The sequence below is a fragment of the Gallinula chloropus genome (genome assembly GCF_964237585.1).
Source record: "Gallinula chloropus genome assembly, chromosome: 2".
In the NCBI taxonomy this organism is placed as follows: domain Eukaryota; kingdom Metazoa; phylum Chordata; class Aves; order Gruiformes; family Rallidae; genus Gallinula; species Gallinula chloropus.
In genome coordinates, this window is record NC_140086.1 from 132,769,950 (window position 1) to 132,788,728 (window position 18,779).

Below are 18,779 nucleotides of genomic sequence, written 5' to 3' on the forward strand. Positions count from 1 at the left end.
GCATGGGATGACACGTGCAAAAAAAAACCCCAACCAACCCTCCAAACCCAACCACAGCCGGACAAACACCAAAGCCCTCCATAGCAGCACCGCTCAAAGAGACACGAGAGGCTTTTCCAAAAGCAGCCTGCGACATCCCCCGGAGCCCTGGGGAGACGCAGTCACCCGTCGGGCCGAGTCAAAAGTCCGAGCGCCGCGCCACGCCTGGGAGCGGGGACGGGAGCGGGGCGGGCGTCCCCGCTGCCAGGGCACCTGCAGCGCCGGTGCGGAGCCGAACCGCGGCAGCCGGCCACGGGCAGAGAAGCGATGGGCAGCGAGGCGGGCGGCCCGCGGGCAGCCACGCCGGGGCAGCAGCTCCGGGCTCTGTTCTACGTGCTACCGCCCGGCGAGAGCTCCTTCCGCACGCTGGAGGAGGTGCCCGACTACGTAGAGAAGGTGAGAGCCCCCCCCTTCCCCTCTCCCCGGCAGCATCCTTGGTCGGACCCTCCGCCCAGCTTGCGCGCAGCTGCCGCCTGCCTTTTTTTGAAACGCCACGGGCGGCCTGAGGAAACAATGTCCGCGAAAGGGCACCTAAATTAAGATTAAATACCTTGTCTTTCTCTGGCCGCTTTCGCTCCCCGGGTCTCTGCCTGTAAACTGCTTACGTAAGCGTGAACTCTCTTTTAATGCATTTTAAATGAAGGCTCGGATGCTTTCTCCTGATACCAGGATTTAAAGCACACAGATATCTGAGCGCTGATGCTAACGTTGTTCAAATTGCCAGAGCTGCTGGGTACAGTGACAGCAAAGTGAACTGAGGAAACCAGAAAATGTGATGCCGTGTTTGGCTATTATGGTTCTAAAAGCAAATAAATTCAGGTCTCTTTGTGCCCTTAAGGAGAGCGCCACAGGCTTGGTCAAAGAAAGAAAAATAAAAATTTCTATTTAAAATAAAAAATAAAGATTGTTTAAGAGAATGAGAACAAATATTTGTGTTGGGACGGTGCAGTCTGCTAAAGCTCCAAGGCAAGAGTACAGAGGTCAGGGTGAGAATTCCCTTGTCAGCAGGCAGCAGCATATCCCTCCCTCCCCTCCTGCCCTGCCAGATTATCCACTTCCATGTAGGTACCTTTGCTCTCTTCTGTCTACCTATTGCATGTATCTTGGTGCTCTGCTCCTCTGGAACCTGGAGCTGATGTGAACTTTTCATGGAGACAGTAGATAGAGTATTTTGCCCTTGTCAAAGTAAATTCAGTCCAGCTTTGCTTAAGATCTACAATTTTTACAGAAGGTCCTGTTAGCTTTGACTAGCTCCTCTGCCAGGATAACCTTGCAGCTGCTATTGGGCTGGGAGGGGGGTGTGTGTGTGAGGTGTTGCGCAGAGCAGTGCAGCACTGTCAGCAGCTTTCTGGGAATCGCAGTATGCAGCAGCCACTCGCTGATGGCTGTTATCAGCAAACATTGCCCTTTTGGATAAGGGAAGCAGGCAGCAAAGCTGGTCTGCACAGCGTATGGTCGATGGACACCTTTCCTCAGAGGCATATCGCAACTGAACTATAGCATCATGATTGAGGAAGACTGTTTGGAGTGGGACAGTTTTGCCTACTCAGCTGATCTCTCCCTTCAGCTCTACCTATTCCTTATCTCAATCCCTTTTACCGTTCTCACGTTTCTGCAAGGGTATCATTCACTTCTTTGCTGGTAGCATTCCTTACCATCCCCAGGGCTTTCCTCTCCCTTGCAGACCCGTGCAATATTCAGCTCAGACCTTGGCCACACTTGGAATCTGTTTTACTGGGCACACAGCTGTAAAAGTTTGTGGAGGGATTCTTGATACTTCCTTGCATTTTAAAAGGGCCCACAATCTTCTGCTGTTGTAAAGCACTGTTGTGATAGGTGTGTAAGGGAATAATATATACCTCGAAAAAAAACCGAACCAAAAAAACCCCACTAAAAAAGCATTCCTATTATGGTTATTACTATCCTGGGTTAGCTGTACTAGAATTCCTCTCACCAGTACATTTTCTACCCAACCAGATCTTTTGATGCTTGGTTAGGTGGGTGTGTAAAACCCTTTTAGTTGTATAACTGTCTTCACTCTATGGCTTAGGCAGTGTTTACACCTCTTCTTCTGTGGTTTATTTGACCTCCTAGTCCAGCAGTTTCTTTTGGACTGTTCTGTTTAGGGAACAATTGCAAGAGTACCAGATCCATTGGATTCAGCAGGGCTAGATTTAATAGTGGCTTGAGGAGTCATTCAAGGGGGGCTTGGAGTGGAAAGCCCTTGAGGTGGCACAAATACAGAAGTGGATGTCTGAGCTCAGACCAACACAGAACAAAAAAACTTTTCTCGTGTAAACCTGATAATAAATGATGGGCTCAGCTCAAATAATCCACTCCAAAAGACAGTAACAATGGTGTGGGTATGAACCAAACTACTGATTGCACTCACATGTCCTAAGCTGGTTTTGCTTTAGCCTTTGCTTTCCCAAGACACCATATAGAAATGGGATTTGGATCTTGCTCTGCAATCTATCGCGTATCAGATGGATGAGAGTATTTCTAGTGTATTAGATCATGTGGCTACAGCTGTGGGGATATGCCAACACTGGACAGATAGCAGAACCTCCTAATTCAGTCAAATATTCATGTTTTTAGAGATCTGCCAAACTGAGGACTTTGGTGGTTTACAAAATATATGCACTTATAGGAGTAGCTCCTTTGAGGTGGAGTCAGCTGTGCTGTTCCATCTGATGAATGATAATAGTAGGTGAAGCAGCTCTGATTTTGAGGGCAGAATAACTTAGCTTAACTTGCTTTCTGTACTTTCTGGCTGTGGTTATATTATTCCCATTTCCAGAGACAGGACAGCTCCCAGTCCCTTCATCATGCTCTGCATGTTGGCAGAGCTGTACACAAAGGCTCTGAGTCCTGTTTAAAACATGAAGTTATCAGCTACCTGTGACTGTCGGTATCAAAGCTCCTCAGCAGCACCCAGGGAAAAGTAACCCTTCCAACTAATCCCCAAAATTCTGGGACAAACGGGTCCAAATCCTGCACCATAGTCATAAACATTATTTTTACATAAACTTTACTCATGTAGAATTAACCCCCCCTGATTTTTCCCTTATTTCTAGAAAGAAAAGAGAAAGTAAGAGTCAGTTTTTCTTTCACCAGGGCAGAACAACCTAACTCATTCAAAGTATACTGATGCTTGCCCTGTTCTTTCACAAGCATCCTCTTGTAGACAGAAGATTATGTTTTATATGCTCTTTTTTCTTTATTCTCTCATAATCTTCAGATGGACAAATGGAATGCTGTTTTTTGCTTGGCATATGTTCTGAAATTATGACTTGTGCTCAGTAGACTTTCATGAATCAGTCTCGGGAAGAGTGCTCTGTTCCTTCTGCTGAGCGCCCCAAAATGAAAGCTTTAAATTTAATAATCACTGTTTTTCTTTTCTATTTACTCTCTACTTTTGAAAGCTTAAAGATTAAGTTAACATTTACACTCAATTCACATTTTAGGCTTTGCTGCTAAATGAGGCACAGAACCTTCATATTTAGTTTTACATGAAAGTTGAGATACTTACATTACAAGGATCTAGGACTTTAAGAAAACAGAAACTGTTTCAAGACTTGCAATAAAAACAATTTATACTGAGTTTCAACTTAGAATATGTTTTTTTGCAACCATATAACATAGAAACTGATTTTAAACAGTCCTTTGCAGTCTGTAAGAGTTGGTTACTTGTAAGGGAACTCCTCTTACTCAGTGTAAGAATTTCAAGTTATGGATCGGTGATTCAAAGTAAACCACAAGCTAATGCAAATATCCATTACATAAATCTCCATTAAATATTTCTGGTGGTGGGTGAAAAGTAAGTGGAAACAGACAATAAAACACTTACAGGCCAGAAGATATATAAAAAAAAAATGCAGCTTCTGTCTCTGGCTTGTGGTGCTAAGAGTGGTAATTTCTTAAATTTTTTGCTATTTTGTTTGTAGGGGCAGTCCTTGAAAACTTTTGCAGACCTACCTATCGTCATCAGGTTCCTTGAATGTCTTCATTGTAACTGTAACAAAAAGAAGCCAAAAACCAAGCAAACAAAAAACCCCAAAACCACCCCCCCCCCCCCCCCCCCCCAAACAAACTACAAAATAAAATCCTGAATTATTTGCATGATCCTTATGCTGCCCTACATCTCATCTTTAGACCACAGGCTATTTGGGACAGGGAAATGTCTTTTCCTTCTGTTTGTATGGCAGCAAACATGGTACAATCCTGCTCCATGACAATAGGTGTTAGTTGTTATGGTCATGTAAATAATGCATGCTAGTCTTGGCATACTGATCCCTTGGATTTGCTTTGGACAAAGCTTAATGTGGGTGTGTAGGCGAGAGGCAGTAATTTCTTAGATATGAAGAAGTATGCCTTGAATCTTTCCTTTTGCAAGCTCCTTGATGGGCAGGAGGTTAAGACTCCCTGAGTGTTTCTTTATCCTCCTCGTTATGACACTCCCTATTTGTGAGTCAGAAAGTGCTGTCAAATGCTTGGCTGTCTCTCAGCTTCACAGTGGGAAGAAAATATTTAACAAAGTCAATGGGAGAGAAGTTATATTAGTGCATATTAGTATAAAGTCAAGTATTTTAACTGTTTCAGAGGTTACTGGGTAAAATGAATTGCCCCATAAAATATAGGCATCATATATTTCCTACTATTTTCATTTTGTGAATCAAATATCCCACTTCTTCTCTGAGTTCATTAAATGTGCTCTGCAACTTTTGGTATTCAATAGCTCCAACCTGTTTGTTGCCTGTGCTAGAACTGTCTCCTAATATTGTGGTCATATGTTTCTTAGTTGTTCTTAAGACCCTTTTTATGTCTGCTGGAATGTACAGCTGTGGTCATGTGGCTTGTTATCAACCTGTGTTTGCTAAGTTAGGAATCTATTTTTTAATTGTATGAATTAAGAAAATTACATTAAAAGCCTTGTCTACTTAGAAATAAAACAGCCAGAGCAAAACAAGGAGTATTTATATTTTCATGGAAAGTTTTAATAATTTCAAATGGAAGGTAATAAAGGGTTTTTATTTGTTTATTTATTGTTGATTTCCAGTATCCCAAGATTTATCACACTGGATTTCTTGGGTACTGCTTGGGTTTTATCCATAGCTCTTCCTTTACTTTCAAAATTTTTTATATCATCAGTTAGTGTGTGCCCCAAACAGGCTTTTAGATACCTAAAATGTTGTTAAAGAGCAAGCTAGGCATCTAAATTAACAAGTGCCGTGTTGATATTAATCTCTGTTCATCTGTTATTGTAACCTAACCCTGAGTTGCTGAAGTTTATGAACTTTCACATTTCCTAGACGTTATAAATCTCTTGCTGCTTGCATGGTTTGAATCATCCCATTCTTCTTCGACTGAGCAATCTGGTCTATATCCATCTTAGTCTCTTTAGTGTCTCAGCCTGGTAGGAATTCCTGGATCATATCTCACTTGGCAACAAAAATGAGCACCCTCCAAAATGCAATGGCATTTGCAGAGGCAACATGCTTCTCCCATTAAAATATTGTAAAGGCAGGAGCAGTCTCCCATCTACAGCAGTGCAGTTCCAGTCTGTGAATCTAGATGTGTTTGCAGGTCACTTGAAGGGGGAGACCAAAGATGATTAATGGGGCAAGTTTGGCAGTGTGATACCTCCCATAAGGGTGCGGAAGAACTCACTGTTGTTGCATTTCTTTATCCCTGAAAAACATGTTAGGAACTTTGTGGTTTAATACCACTGAGAAGAAGTTGTCTGCATGTCTCCAAGGTCACCTGAAGGTTTTCTACAATGTGAGGGAGCCAATTGAAGTGACATCCATTTTCACAGAGATCTGATGCAAATAAAGTAGCTGCTTCCTATTCTCCTTGCCACAAGCATTGTAGATTTTGGTAGTGGTGGCGGCTGATGCGCTTACCACTGCCTCATCGTTCTTTCCACCCATAGACTTCAGGCACTTTTAGAGCTCCATTGTCAGTAACAAAGCATATGCTCTACCAATTACTGTTATCCAATCATTTTCTCTTGCCTATGCTAATGAAAATTTGAGAACAGCGATAACAGTCTCCACTGTTAAAGCATTGTATGGTCACAATCATGTTACCAGTCCCACCACTGGTCACAGCCACTCCTTTCTCCACTCGTTGCTCTTGTGCATTTTAAATTTGCCAGTTGACCTAGGATGCAAGATGGACAGTGTGAATTGAATCCTAGACTGAAGCAGTATTGTGAGAAATGTTTCAGTCTCACTCATCATTATACTTTTCTTCATAAAGGCAGAAAGTTACTTTACAGTCAGTACAAACCAAAAGAAAAAAGGGAACTTTGTATTAATGCTACTTGGTCTGAAAAGAAAATATGTGTAGCCCAAACTGGAATGGTCTGCATGGTTACTGAAAATGCATACAGAAGAACCAATAAGTGTGGCAACAAAAATGACAAGTGGAAAGAAACCTATGTACTTCAGATAATATTGTTGGATGCCAAATTCAGTGGCTGAACACATTCAAAACCCGCTTACATATCAAATTGAAAGCGGATTCTCTTTTACCTCGTGGTTAGAGGAGTCCGGCAAAAGTTGCTGCTCTCACTGATTTCCTTGAACATGAGAAATAGGAGTTTGGAAATACTTTTGTTTTGATTCTATTTAACAGTTTATGTGCAGAAGATGTGAAAGAAAATAACATGGGAGGAGGTTAATGGATGGGATTTATGCTGGTTTTGTGGATTAAATGTTAACCTTGGTTGTTCTGATTCATAACATCCATGTGGAACTTTATCAGAGTAATAGCTAGTAAGGTGCCAGCCAACCTGAGAAGTATCTGGCTGTAAGAACTGCTGTTTATGTAGGAAAGGTGGATCTAACTCTATGTATGTTGTGACTTCTTTTCTTCAAACTCTTTTTCAGAGTATTCCATTCTTCATTGCTTTTATTGGTCTGGAGTTTGTTGTCAGCTGGGTTCAGAAACGTAAGCTGTCAGGTCGGATCAATGATGGCATAAGTTCTCTTTCTTTGGGTATCCTGTCTCGACTGCCAGAGTAAGTATGTGTGTTATAATAGCTTAAGGTTGGTTTTAATCACTAAGAAAGAAGAAGAGAGAATTATAAATTGACATTGTCACTGCTAATGCAAAATGATGAAACAAGGCATCTGGGTTTTACAAATGAAGTTGTGGAAGAGTGTAAATGTCTTTGGTAGACATTAATGACTGAGAGAATTGTTGCAGACATGATCATTTAATCTCGTCTCCAACGTAAAGACCATAAAATTTCCCTCAATTAGGTCATGGTGAACAGCGTTGCCTTTTTAAGAAATATCCACTGTGGATAACTAAATATCCAGTAACAGGGATTCAGGACATCCTTTATATAAATAGCTTCAAGTGTGTTTCAGGAGTTCTGATTACTTCCAAGGAATACCGTGCTTTAGATCTGCCTTTGCATGATAGGAGATTCCAGATGATAGATTTGATTACATTGTTTCTGTTAGAATAGGATTATATTTCTATTCCCCAGGCATGGATTTACAGATTAACATCAAATTGCATATAATCTGTTCATTACATGAAGAAAAGTTTCTATTATTTGAATTTGATTATATGGTGTATTTAAGTCTTTCAATTATTCCCACAGTCCTTTTTCTGAACCCTCTGCAGTTTTTCAGCCTTCTTAGTGCTGATGTCTCAAGTGCACTCCATATTTCAGAAATTACTATATCAGTGCCAAATAATGAAGTAATTTGTTCTCTATTTCTACTTGTTCCTCCCTTCCTATATCCCAGGTCCTTTGGGCCATCCTTCATCCACAAATATATTTTTAGATTCTGTGTCTTGCATTCCTCATTCATAGGCAATATGTCCTATTGGTCACCTAGAAATACATGGAGTGTATATTTGGTATGCACAGTAGTTTGAATCCACAAAATGTTGCCTTTGTTACTCAGAGATCCCTGTTTTTTGTCATTGCAAATCTTACTAGAAATCTCTTTCAATCCACGTTATTCATAAAATACATTAAAAGAACGCAGCAGCAATGAAATTATCCCCACTGGCAAGTGGCATCCATTTTCTGAAATGTGTAAATCACCCACTTTGTAATCTATTGTAATCTATTGAACATTTTACATTTACTTGATTTAAAAAAAAAAAAATCAACTCTTTCGAATCATATAAAGTTTTGACAAGGCCTGTCTTTGCCTTTAGAGTAGGTACAGAGACAGTTTGTGGTGTATTATTTTAGTTATCAGTAGAAATTATCATGGATGAAGGCTTTTAAGGAATTTGGTAGATAATGTTGCACAGGGATACTCTCCAAAACTCTTCCTATATCTGCAAATAAGACACAATCTTTCAGCATGAGAAATACTCAAACGTAATGTCTAAGTTATCTGAGAATTTTGTGAAGCTGTTTTTGCAGTTAGTGTAAAACCTATATTGAAACCTTCCTTTGCTTTTAATATGACTTGTGAGCATGATCTTGAAAGAGGAACATTAATTTATTCAATATATTTTGTGTATTATAGTTATATATATTACATTTTCAGAGTTGTGTGCACCAGCACACCTCAAAGACTTATTCTAGTTTGCCTGCAGCAAACACTAAAAATAGTTCAAACGTCGCTCCTTCAACTTAGCCCGTTTTTTTTTTTATAGTCATACACTTCACAGGTTTACCATGCTAAATGCTTATTTTTTAAAAATCTGAAATATTCAGGACTGATCAAGTCAATCAAGGGGACTGAGATACACGTAAAACGTTAAGTTTGAATAGTTTTGTGAGGCCTATTGGCTCAGACGCTTCAGATGCACGTATTCCTGGAAGAAATGCTTGCTAAGAAAACTAGTGTTGCGTGTGTGGAGCGCAGCTTTGCAAGGTGCTGAGTACTTTTATTATTTTGGCACTCAGTACTTTGCTGCAGAATTTGGCTTGCAGGCTATGCAGTTTCTTTCAGATAGGAATTATTTTGCAAGGTTGTTACAATTGAGTGAACCAAATGATCCTTAAAGAAACAGACTTCACAGGATCAGGGAAATCTGCAGGATCGGTACACTTATTCATTGCAACATCCACACAAGAAGTCTCTTCCAGGTCGCTGGTGTCGTGCTCATGGCTGGAAATACAACACCCTCTTTTTTAAAAAAGAGTTCTGTAAAGCCTTTAATTTTCTGGCTGAATGTGAAAGAAGCAGAAAAAATACAGACTTTAAATTCTTTAATCGCATGTTAATATCAGAATTGTAATGGTGACGGCCTAGTGTAACACCTCTTTTGTAAGTAAAAGGAGTTGTGAATAATAGACTTACTAAAAAGGCTTGAACTGAAAAAACCAGAACAGTTTACTCTTCTGTCTTCTCCTTCCATGGTGTGAAAGAACTGGGTCAGGGGGGGAAAAAAAATAGAAAGAAAAAAAAGGGCACATGCAAAGTCTGCTGCTAAGACTTTCACTTCAGTCTTTCCCTTTCAGGCATAAAAAGGTAGGGAAAGCTGACAGAAACTGCTAAAACAATATTTCAGCAGAACCCACAGCATCAGGGGAAATAGTAGTGCAAATCATTAACAGCTGAAGGTTAGATTAACACACCATTGATTGTATCCTCTCCCAGGGACTAATTTTCATTTTCTCAACTAGCAGCAATGGTTTGCCACTTCCTTAAAAAATCTGTGGTTGAATCTAAAATGGTGGGCTTTAGTCTATTAGTTAGAATGAAGCTTAAGATGCACCACTGCAAAGAGGTTTTTACATTTAATGAAAAAATTAGGAGTTACAGACCATATTCAGCCCCTGAGTATGATTTTCCATTTCACAGTCTGTGGAACAGAAATACTACATTCCTTGAGGGAAAATAGTATTTATTCAGTGTTTCTTAGTTCATTGTTGGAGAAAATGCAAATCATAAATTGTTGATATTAGTATGCCAAATACTAAATATATAGGTGCAAGAGGAAAAATCTAATCGGTCAAGGCAATGTGTTTTGTTGGGTTTATTAGACTCAACAGCATGTAGTAAGTCAAATTGCTTTGTGCGTACTTATTGCCTCTTGTAAAATAGCCCATACAGTTCTTAAATATAATTTTCTTTGCCTTAATGCATAGCATGCATCTCCCTGCATCTATGAATACTAAATATTATATCCAATGGGAAGTAATTTGGGGAAAGGGAGAAACTTGAATTGCTAAGCTTAGTCCCAGCATCCTAAATATTGGTGGTTGAAAAATTTCTGAGAACTTTTATTCTAAATAAATAAATAATTTTTCTAACTAACCATTGCCAGGAGACTTGAATTGCTGCTTTAAAAATATTCTCCCAAGAGAAAGTTTATTTTGGATATAAATATCTACTATACAAGTATCTGCATTATTTCATATTGGCCCATTTCTTCTTTTAAAGCAGCAGAACATAAATCAAATCAAAAAGTGTTTGGGGGATAGCTGAGGTAGGTACTAGTTGGGAAAGTCTCTGTTCTTTATGGTCATGCTCAATTGCCAATTTTTAGTGTTCAGCCCTGCAACACAGTGATACAGTGTGTGAGTATGTATATATATGTATGTCTAACACATAGTTTTGTCAGTCAAGTCTGCAATGAACTCCCATTTCTAAAGTGAACGTTACAATCTTGATACATTATTTACTTTGACTTTTGAAACAGAGATTAAAGTTCTCTTAAGTGGTGGTGAACTTCAGAAAGGAAGGAGAAAATGCTTTTTGATTACCTTGTGCTTTTATGCATCTTAAGATATCTGCACGTGAGCAATAATTGAATCAAAGGAGTACAATGTTGTTTCTTCTGTAAACTGGTGTGGGTCACAGTTTTGTACATCATGTGGATTTTAAAGAGTCTTTTTACAGAAGTTAGATTGAAGATGCAGCTTTATGCTGCCAAATGAAGCACCTCTGACTGACTTGCATTTCTAGTTGCTCATTGCTGCCTCTGTGCCATCTCTCCCCCTTTGCCAGCATCAGCATTTGTGTCACCCTGTAGTGCAGTGGCCTGGGAATCAGATTGAGTACACCTCTCCCCTTATTGTACTAGCCTACATCAATTCCCACTGTGCAAAAACATGTACCAGAACAAGAAATGCGCTTAGAAAAAAACAGTCTGGGTTTCAGGATAAGAAATAATTCTTTGTAGCATCACTGAGTTACCTGCCTTAAAACATAAGTAAAAATTGCAGTCTGAAACTAGAAGTTTTCAATTCTTAGTAGTGGCAATATGCAGAACTGATAGAACGGGCTTGGTTCAAGTTTGTGCAAGCAGTTCATAACCCTGTGGAGCTGGCAGTGTCCTAACAGTGCAAAATACTTGCCTATATGGATTTATCCATTGAAAGTATGTCCGGGTTTCCTGAGTATCTACTAGATACTTTACGTTTGACTGCAGAAAATTACAGTCTCATAAATTAACGATTCCATCTCTTAGAAGAAAATTTGATACATACAGTTTCTCATAAATTATATTTTCACTTCAAGACTTATTAGGTACATTTTTTTTTCTCCACATCTGTTTGACTAAGGCTTTGGACAGATGTTTATTTAGAGCATGGTCAGATGTGTTGCTTCTGATCCAGCTGCCCCCTCAGATCTGCCAACATAACTGCACATTTAATTGCTCCCTAACCTGGTCCTGACAAAGTGATCCAGCTAAAAGCAGAAAAAAAAGCCCCCCAAGAACTATAAAAGAGGTGTTTAAGCTCAGCGGCATTCATTTTGACAGAGCCAGGTCAGGGAGCAGCTATGCATGCAATTATGCTGGCAGATCTGAGGCCTGGTAACCACCACACTTAGGGCAGTGATGAGCAGGCAGGGCTAAACTGGAAAGGTAATCACTTAACCTGGTTAAATGGGAAGTGAAGCTGCTGTGCCATGCCATGGCCTTAAACCAACCTAGCTTCTGCACTTCTGTCCTTCCTGTACTCATTTACTTAGTCCTCCCTTTGTGGTGTTGGTTCAGGTGCTCATCCCATCCTGTACAGAGCTATTTCAGTTCACTATGGGAGCAAAAACGTATTTGCTTAAGGCAGAGAGGCAGGCAAATGGGTGGGAATGTGGCAGCCAAGAGCTGTATTGACTTTAGATTCTACTGAACCTGCAGCCACAACCATGTCTGCAGCAGCTAGCTATGGCAGTTTAAGACACTATCTGTCAATAGATGTTTCTGAAGAGACAGAATTTACTCACCTCCCCATTCCTCCCACTCTCCAACTGACCAACTGGGTAGTTACATGTTTCATAAGAGCACCCTCCTGGCTGCAGTGTCCCGTACACACCGCTAATTGTTCCCAGATTTTGCCGAAGGTCACAGCCCTCGCAGCTCTGTCAGAAAAGGTTTTAAAATAACTTACTAAGCTTCTGTAGGTAAAGCAGTCAGAGTAGGATCAATGATTTCAGTAAGGGGTTAGTGCTGTGCAACATTTTCAGTAGGGAAACCTGACTCTGGAAGGGGGTTTTCTGAATCAGTTCAGTTTAGCTCCTGGCAGTGACTGTCTACATGAACAGTCTTTGGTCTAATTAGTTTTTATCTGGTTTGTCATCAATTGAGTGGAACTAAATCAGTAAATGTTAGGATAATTAATCCACACACGAGTTACTATCTTCCCACTGCATCAGTTTAACAGAGTTTTATAAACGTTTTGTAAATTATTCTCTGGCCTTGGGGACATGCAAATCCAGCTGTGCTTGGTAAAGGTGCTAGTGCTTCCTGCCTACTATCGGGTGCTCATAACCATCTCCCCAGGCTTGTTACTGTCCCCACTTCCATCATTGGCGAGTCCTTCCCAGGCATATCAGCAGCATTGCATTTGGTAATTTGAGCTGTAGAATTTTTCTAACCTGGTTCATTTTGTTCAAAGGAGGCTGGAGAGCACCCATGGGGACAGAATTGCTGGCAGAGCACAGGAGTACAAATGAGCAGCTCTAGGCAGCCTGGAGTGCATGTAGTGCTACTTTTTTGGTCATGACTAAGGAAACCTCTGAGCTTAAAACTTTGGAGTTTCTAATGAAATGACATTTAAGCTACTAAACATTGAAAAGAAGGATTTGGGAAATAGAGTTGGGAGAGTCAGGATGTTCTCAAACTAATTGACTGAAGCAACTGGTAGTCCCTAGCTACAATAATGTTCTAGAAAATGCTGTATTTCACACAAGCCTGTCAAGGAGAAAATTACTCTTTTAGTCTGTGACCTCTCACACAGACATAGATGTTTGGAGAATGTATATTTGTCTATGTCCTTACTATTGCATCACACCGGGGCCAGCAAATAGCTGGGTGATTGCCTGTCTTTGAGTCTCAGATCCTGGCTTTGAACCTACCATGTACTTAGGAACAAAGGCAAGCCAACAGTGTGTGTTCTCAGATATTGTGTTCTTCTGTGAAAATACAGACTATGAACTTGAGTTTACCTTTATTGGAAATATGCCATTAATTAAGTTCAGGAGTCTCTGTAGCTCACAATTTCTCAAACTTATTAAATGTTTTTTACATTTTTATTCTATGTGCCTGTATTTGCCTTTGGGATAAATTTTGTCAGTTTACATGCATTTTGAAAAAATACCTCTAAGGAACTGTTTCTGTGCAGCACTTCTCTGCTAAAAGATGCATTAAGCTTAAATCAAGATTCCACTAGATGGAGCACAGGGGTAGCATTTTTAGAGCTGGCCAACCTAGTTTCCTGGGTCAATACCTAGAAGCTATGGAAATCAGGGAAAAATGTCTCTTAATGATTCTGGGAATGATTGTTACAGATCTGAAAAGGATAGACTTTCACCACTGTGAATATCACAGACAAAAACAAGCTATGTTTTCAAAAGTTCAGGAGTATGACCAAAGCAGTTCAGTAGAAATTCTCATGTCAATATTTTTCCTCATTCCATCATCTGATATACTATGATGTCTCAGTGAGGTTCATTCACTATATTTTTATAGACTGTAGGAACAGTCATCTGTTACCAGTTCCTTTGTTCCAGATAAATTCAGAAGAATTAATCAGGGTTGAATAGAATACCCCTTTCTCATTCCTTATAACTTCTGTTTATGTGACCTTTGAGAATATTATAGACTTGTTTCTTATCTAACTTAAACTTTAATGCAAATTTGCTGACTTCAGTGGAGCAACAAAGTAGGAGAGATCAAATTCCAATCCTCTACTGGAAAAAGGCACTAAGAAAACATTTGTGTTAGGCTTATATGCTACTATTAATACAGATACTGAAAAGTCAGATCTATTGTCTCACAGAAAATGACGATCTAGAATCTCCCAGTATTGTGTGTCCTGAATTTAATGGAATAGAATTTACTGCCCAGTGTGCTGGGCAGGTATAAATAAGTCTAAAGAAATATAGCTTCCATTCTTGTAAAGGAGGAAGAGTAAACTACAATGCCAGAAGCTCAGCTGCAGTGACTTTTTAAAGTAGGATTTGTAACCTTTTACAGATCACATGTAATTCAACTTAGCAGAAGACATTGCTTAAACTTAGGGCAAAATGTGTTACTACTATGGATTGTATCACTAAAGGCAGTGGAACTTCTCATGAAAATATTTAAGTTGTGTTGGATCCTTAATAGATTGCTCATTTATGTATGAAAGAGCAAAGATAAACAACCGACTTGAATTATATAGGCAGGACTTGGATTTAATAATTAAAAAACCCATAACACTGACTTTTGTTCTTTTACTTCCAAAACTTGTTGTTTCATGTTTTATTCCACCCACTGCTGTAAATTAATATTCATATCTTAAATTAGAGGATAAAAAGTGAAGTGCAACAGGAATAGGAGTGGTGAAGAAAAGGTCAGCTCTGTCAGACAAATCACTATGCAATCCGGCATACAATACAGCTAGTAGGGATACCAAACTCACCTCCATTTTTCCTCATTTTGCATTTCAGTTTTTTTTTTTTCCTCCTTGAGGAAAACTGGGGATTTGCATTACTTAGGCTGAAATGCTAGAGAAGAAAGCCATACTGAGGAAGAGGAGAGGCTTTGATTCAGCTCTTGTGCCTGGTGGGAACATTTTCTCAAAATGTAGGTGCTACTTCCTGTAATCAAGGGCTTTCCAGAGCCTGATAATCATTTCCCAGCTGTATCATTTTGGTGAATTATTTTTTAGCCTTGGGTTATTTCATGACTGGTTTTGCATATTAAGAATGGGAGAGGATCATATTCATCTTGATGATAGAAAACAGGGAATAGAACTCCCACAGCTCTCTCTCCCTTTTCCTCCACCTTGTGGAAAGTTTGGCTTTGTGCTAAAGCGTGAAAAAAAGCCTTGACTGCAGTATGTCAGGCATATTTCAGCTCGATTTGTGTCAACCCTAATAAGTCAGCTGACAAGGTAATAAATTGGGTGTCTGTTCAAGACCTGGCACCTGTACAGGAAATAAAAGGGGATTTCAGTTGCAGGAGGTTTGCTTTGTTTTGCAAATGGACCTTTTCTCAAGGCTCTTCCACCTCCTCCCCCTTTCTCCTCCTTACTGAAATCATGTTATCAAAATGTTTATTTCAATTGTGACTGAAGCCAGTTTTTCATCTGGAAAAGGGAGGTCTAAAAGTATCTTTGGAAATGGAAATCCTTATACTTTCCACTCTAAAACAAAGGCTTACAGAGCATTTAATTATTCATGTATCCTGCTGTTGCATACATGGTCTGAAGAATTTCAAATTATCGAGCAGAAACTGCTTTTGTTCAACGTTTTGAAACTTTACATTCACATAGTTTGAATCAGGCTAGAAAACCTGAATTTATTTAACCCAGGGAAACCGTATTAGTAATAACTCACTATTTTTAATGATAATATAACCCTGTGACCAGAGTGTCTTAACATGTTTCCCTCTGTGTCTGACCTCCAAGGATGCAGGTCTGTTAAAGCCCTTGAGAACTGAGCTTTTGTAGGTCCAGCTGTAGAGTTGTGTTTTTAGCTCAGGGGCCCCCAGGTTGGTTCCCAGTATGATGCGAGGTGGTGACTGCAATAGTGGAGAGAGCTGAGGCGATTTCCTTGGGGTCCTCACTTTTGATACACAGAATTTGCTCCATGCTCAGAAGAGTGACAGCAGCTACTGTCTCTGATACTTTTCCCTTTTGGTGACTGTCCTGAGCACCATGGAAGAGGTTTCCTAAACCTTTCGATTCAGGCTCTAAGGCTGATCTGGGAGTTGGAGGAAGCTTGTATTCTTTAAAAAGAGGCAGCTGCCCTTTCTTTCAATTGAATTTCCTCCACCTTTTCCCTCCTTCCTTATCCCATAGGGACCTACCATAAGTAGATCTTCATGTCCACGTGGAGAGTTCATCTCCCAGAATTTCCTCCTTGGACTTTTTTAATTAGAGGTAGTGATTGTCTGACCCAGTGGAGAGAGGGGGGAAATGGTTTGTTAAAACAAATGTTATCATCTTTGCCTAAAGTATGCATGAACTTTAGAGACAAGAACCCTCTCTCAAGTCAAAAGAGTTGCCTAACTGCATACTTTGCACATAATAAGAAATTTTTCAGAAGTGTTCAAAATCCAGGATTATAAATCTATGTAATGTATATAACAAAGTTTATGATACAGTTTATATGTTCTAGGATTTATTACTCCTTATGCAGAGGATTTCACTAGGTGACAAAAGTTGTACCTATCTGCTCCTGTCGCCTTTATTGTTAAATAATAACATTTAAATGAGGAAAAAGTATTCTTAAGTTCACTTCAGTATTTTCAATAAGTGAAAATGAAACTTGAGGGAGAAAAAAAGGAGCAATTTGAACCTTTAAAACTCCAAGTGAACTTTTAGAATCATAACTGAGTGCAAGCTCTGAACTTTGCTATCACACTGTAAATTTTTAAAAAATACTTAGGTAAGCAACTCTTTTTTTGCATAGTGATATGATGGATTGCTCTAAATTAATTACAGTAATCAGCTAGTCATATGCTGTAGAGTTGTGATTCAAGCATGAAGGAAAGAATAAGCAAATTCTGGCTCATACAGCAAATTATGTATATAAAAAAATGTGTTGCAGGGTTTGCTCAAATTTTACACCTTGGCCTCAGCCTGAGGGGGAGGCGACTCAATGGTGAAATACTGAAAGCTGATCAAAAATGGAGGAAATGTACCAGTTCACATATCTTTGGATGTACTGCAATGGAATTGTATGCTAATAAAAGCAAAAGAATAAAGTAAGAAACCAGTACCTAATAATAAGTTATATTTTATATTGCAAAAGGTGTTTTATATTTCCTGGTCATTGAAAAGACGTTAAGTAATGCCCATTTCTTTGCATTTGAATAATATCAGCTCCTTTCTGACCTGTTGTGAAAGGGACTGAGAATTTATACGGAACTTTACAGATGCTTCATAAGGTGAATTGCAAAAATCTGGTTGGACATATATAATCTTCTTTAAAAATGTTTATAGAATACAGCTCTTATGAAAATTAAACATGTTCCAGGTGTGTATGGTCCAATTTCTGGGCATCGATATGGTTTCTTTGAACTAGTAGATACACCTGTCATTGCTAGTCAAGAAAAATTCATCTGCGAGCCGCTGAAATGAAACTTCATGGGTTTTGTTGTGTTTTGCTTTTGTCCAAGGTATAAAAAGGGATGATGGTAGTAAAGGTAGGAATAAGTTTCAGGTAAGATGTGGCAGCTGGCTGTGGAAAAGTTATTAGTCCTCTTCTTCCTGAGCACCAACTCCTTATAATGCTTCAGCTCTTGGCTTAAAATGGTGGCTGTGATACTATTCTGCTTGCAGGCTAGTACTGGAAACTTGGGATTTTTAATTGACTTGGTTTCTTACTAATAGAGAACCTGCAGCATAAGACGGTTTCTTCCAGCCTTATACAAAACACTGTTATAGGAGGAGGTGCTAATGCCAGATGTAGAATGGATGTATCTACAAACAACGCAAAGTTCAGTCGTAGCATGTGGGGGTGTGTCAAAGGCGAAACAACCATGAGGTTCCCTTGTATTTCAGTGAAGGTACCTGAAAGGACAGGGAATGACCAGATTGTTTTCAGGGATGTTTTCCAGGTGTGTGAAAAAATGCTTTAGAGGAGGAGGAGTATAATATGTCCCTTTTAAATTTTGCAGATTCCAGTATTTTTGGGGCCATGTTGTAAATTATGTAAAGAATAATCTAGCTGAAAAAAAGTTTGGGTTTGTTTTTTTTTTTCTTTTTTTAAAAAGGCAGTGTTTCTGAAGAAGTACCACTGAGAAGAGGCACTGAGACAAGAATGAGCAGAAATGGATAGAGATGTGTGCAGACTCTTGTAGATGGTTTCAATGAAGGTGAAGTTCCAGGGGAGACTGAAGTGTGAGAGAGATGCTGATCTGTGACAGTCACTCAGTGGAGGTTTTGTAAGGCTGTGACACCTATGTGTGCAGTTTGTCACCACTTCTATTAAAGTAGTGTCTTGCAATTCTGCCATTTGCAATCTCCATTTGAAGTTCTATGTCTTCTTTCAACCATGAATATGAATTAAAATCTTGCACAACTTTGCACAAAGGCGTTGTTCTGCTGTTCTCTTCCTTACCCCAATATACCAGCAGCAAAACATCTGAGAACTAGATTAGGTTTTTTATGTGTATGACGATAGTGCTGTTAGATAAGAGATAATCCTATTTTTGACTCTTGGGCCCTAAACTGAGGCTCATTTAATCCATTGTTATATAAAAAAGTATTTGTGTCCTCGCATGCTGCTATTCAGAGGCTGCCCCCAGTTCAGTTCACCAGAGTCCCACAAACATTTTCAGCAACACAGCAAAGGAGGGTGGCAGGGCAA

At 39.5% G+C, this 18,779-nt stretch overlaps 1 protein-coding gene across 1 annotated transcript in view; it reads left to right on the forward strand.

Moving 5' to 3' along the window:
* Window positions 1-306: 306 nt before the first annotated feature.
* Window positions 307-18,779, forward strand: part of AGMO (alkylglycerol monooxygenase) — a gene marked incomplete at its 5' end in the record, with an annotated part of 193,391 nt that continues 174,918 nt past the window's right edge. The window contains 2 exons of the mRNA XM_084260189.1: window positions 307-435; window positions 6,936-7,066. Of these exons, the coding sequence (XP_084116315.1) occupies window positions 307-435; window positions 6,936-7,066 (260 nt within the window). The remainder of the gene's footprint in view (window positions 436-6,935; window positions 7,067-18,779) is intronic.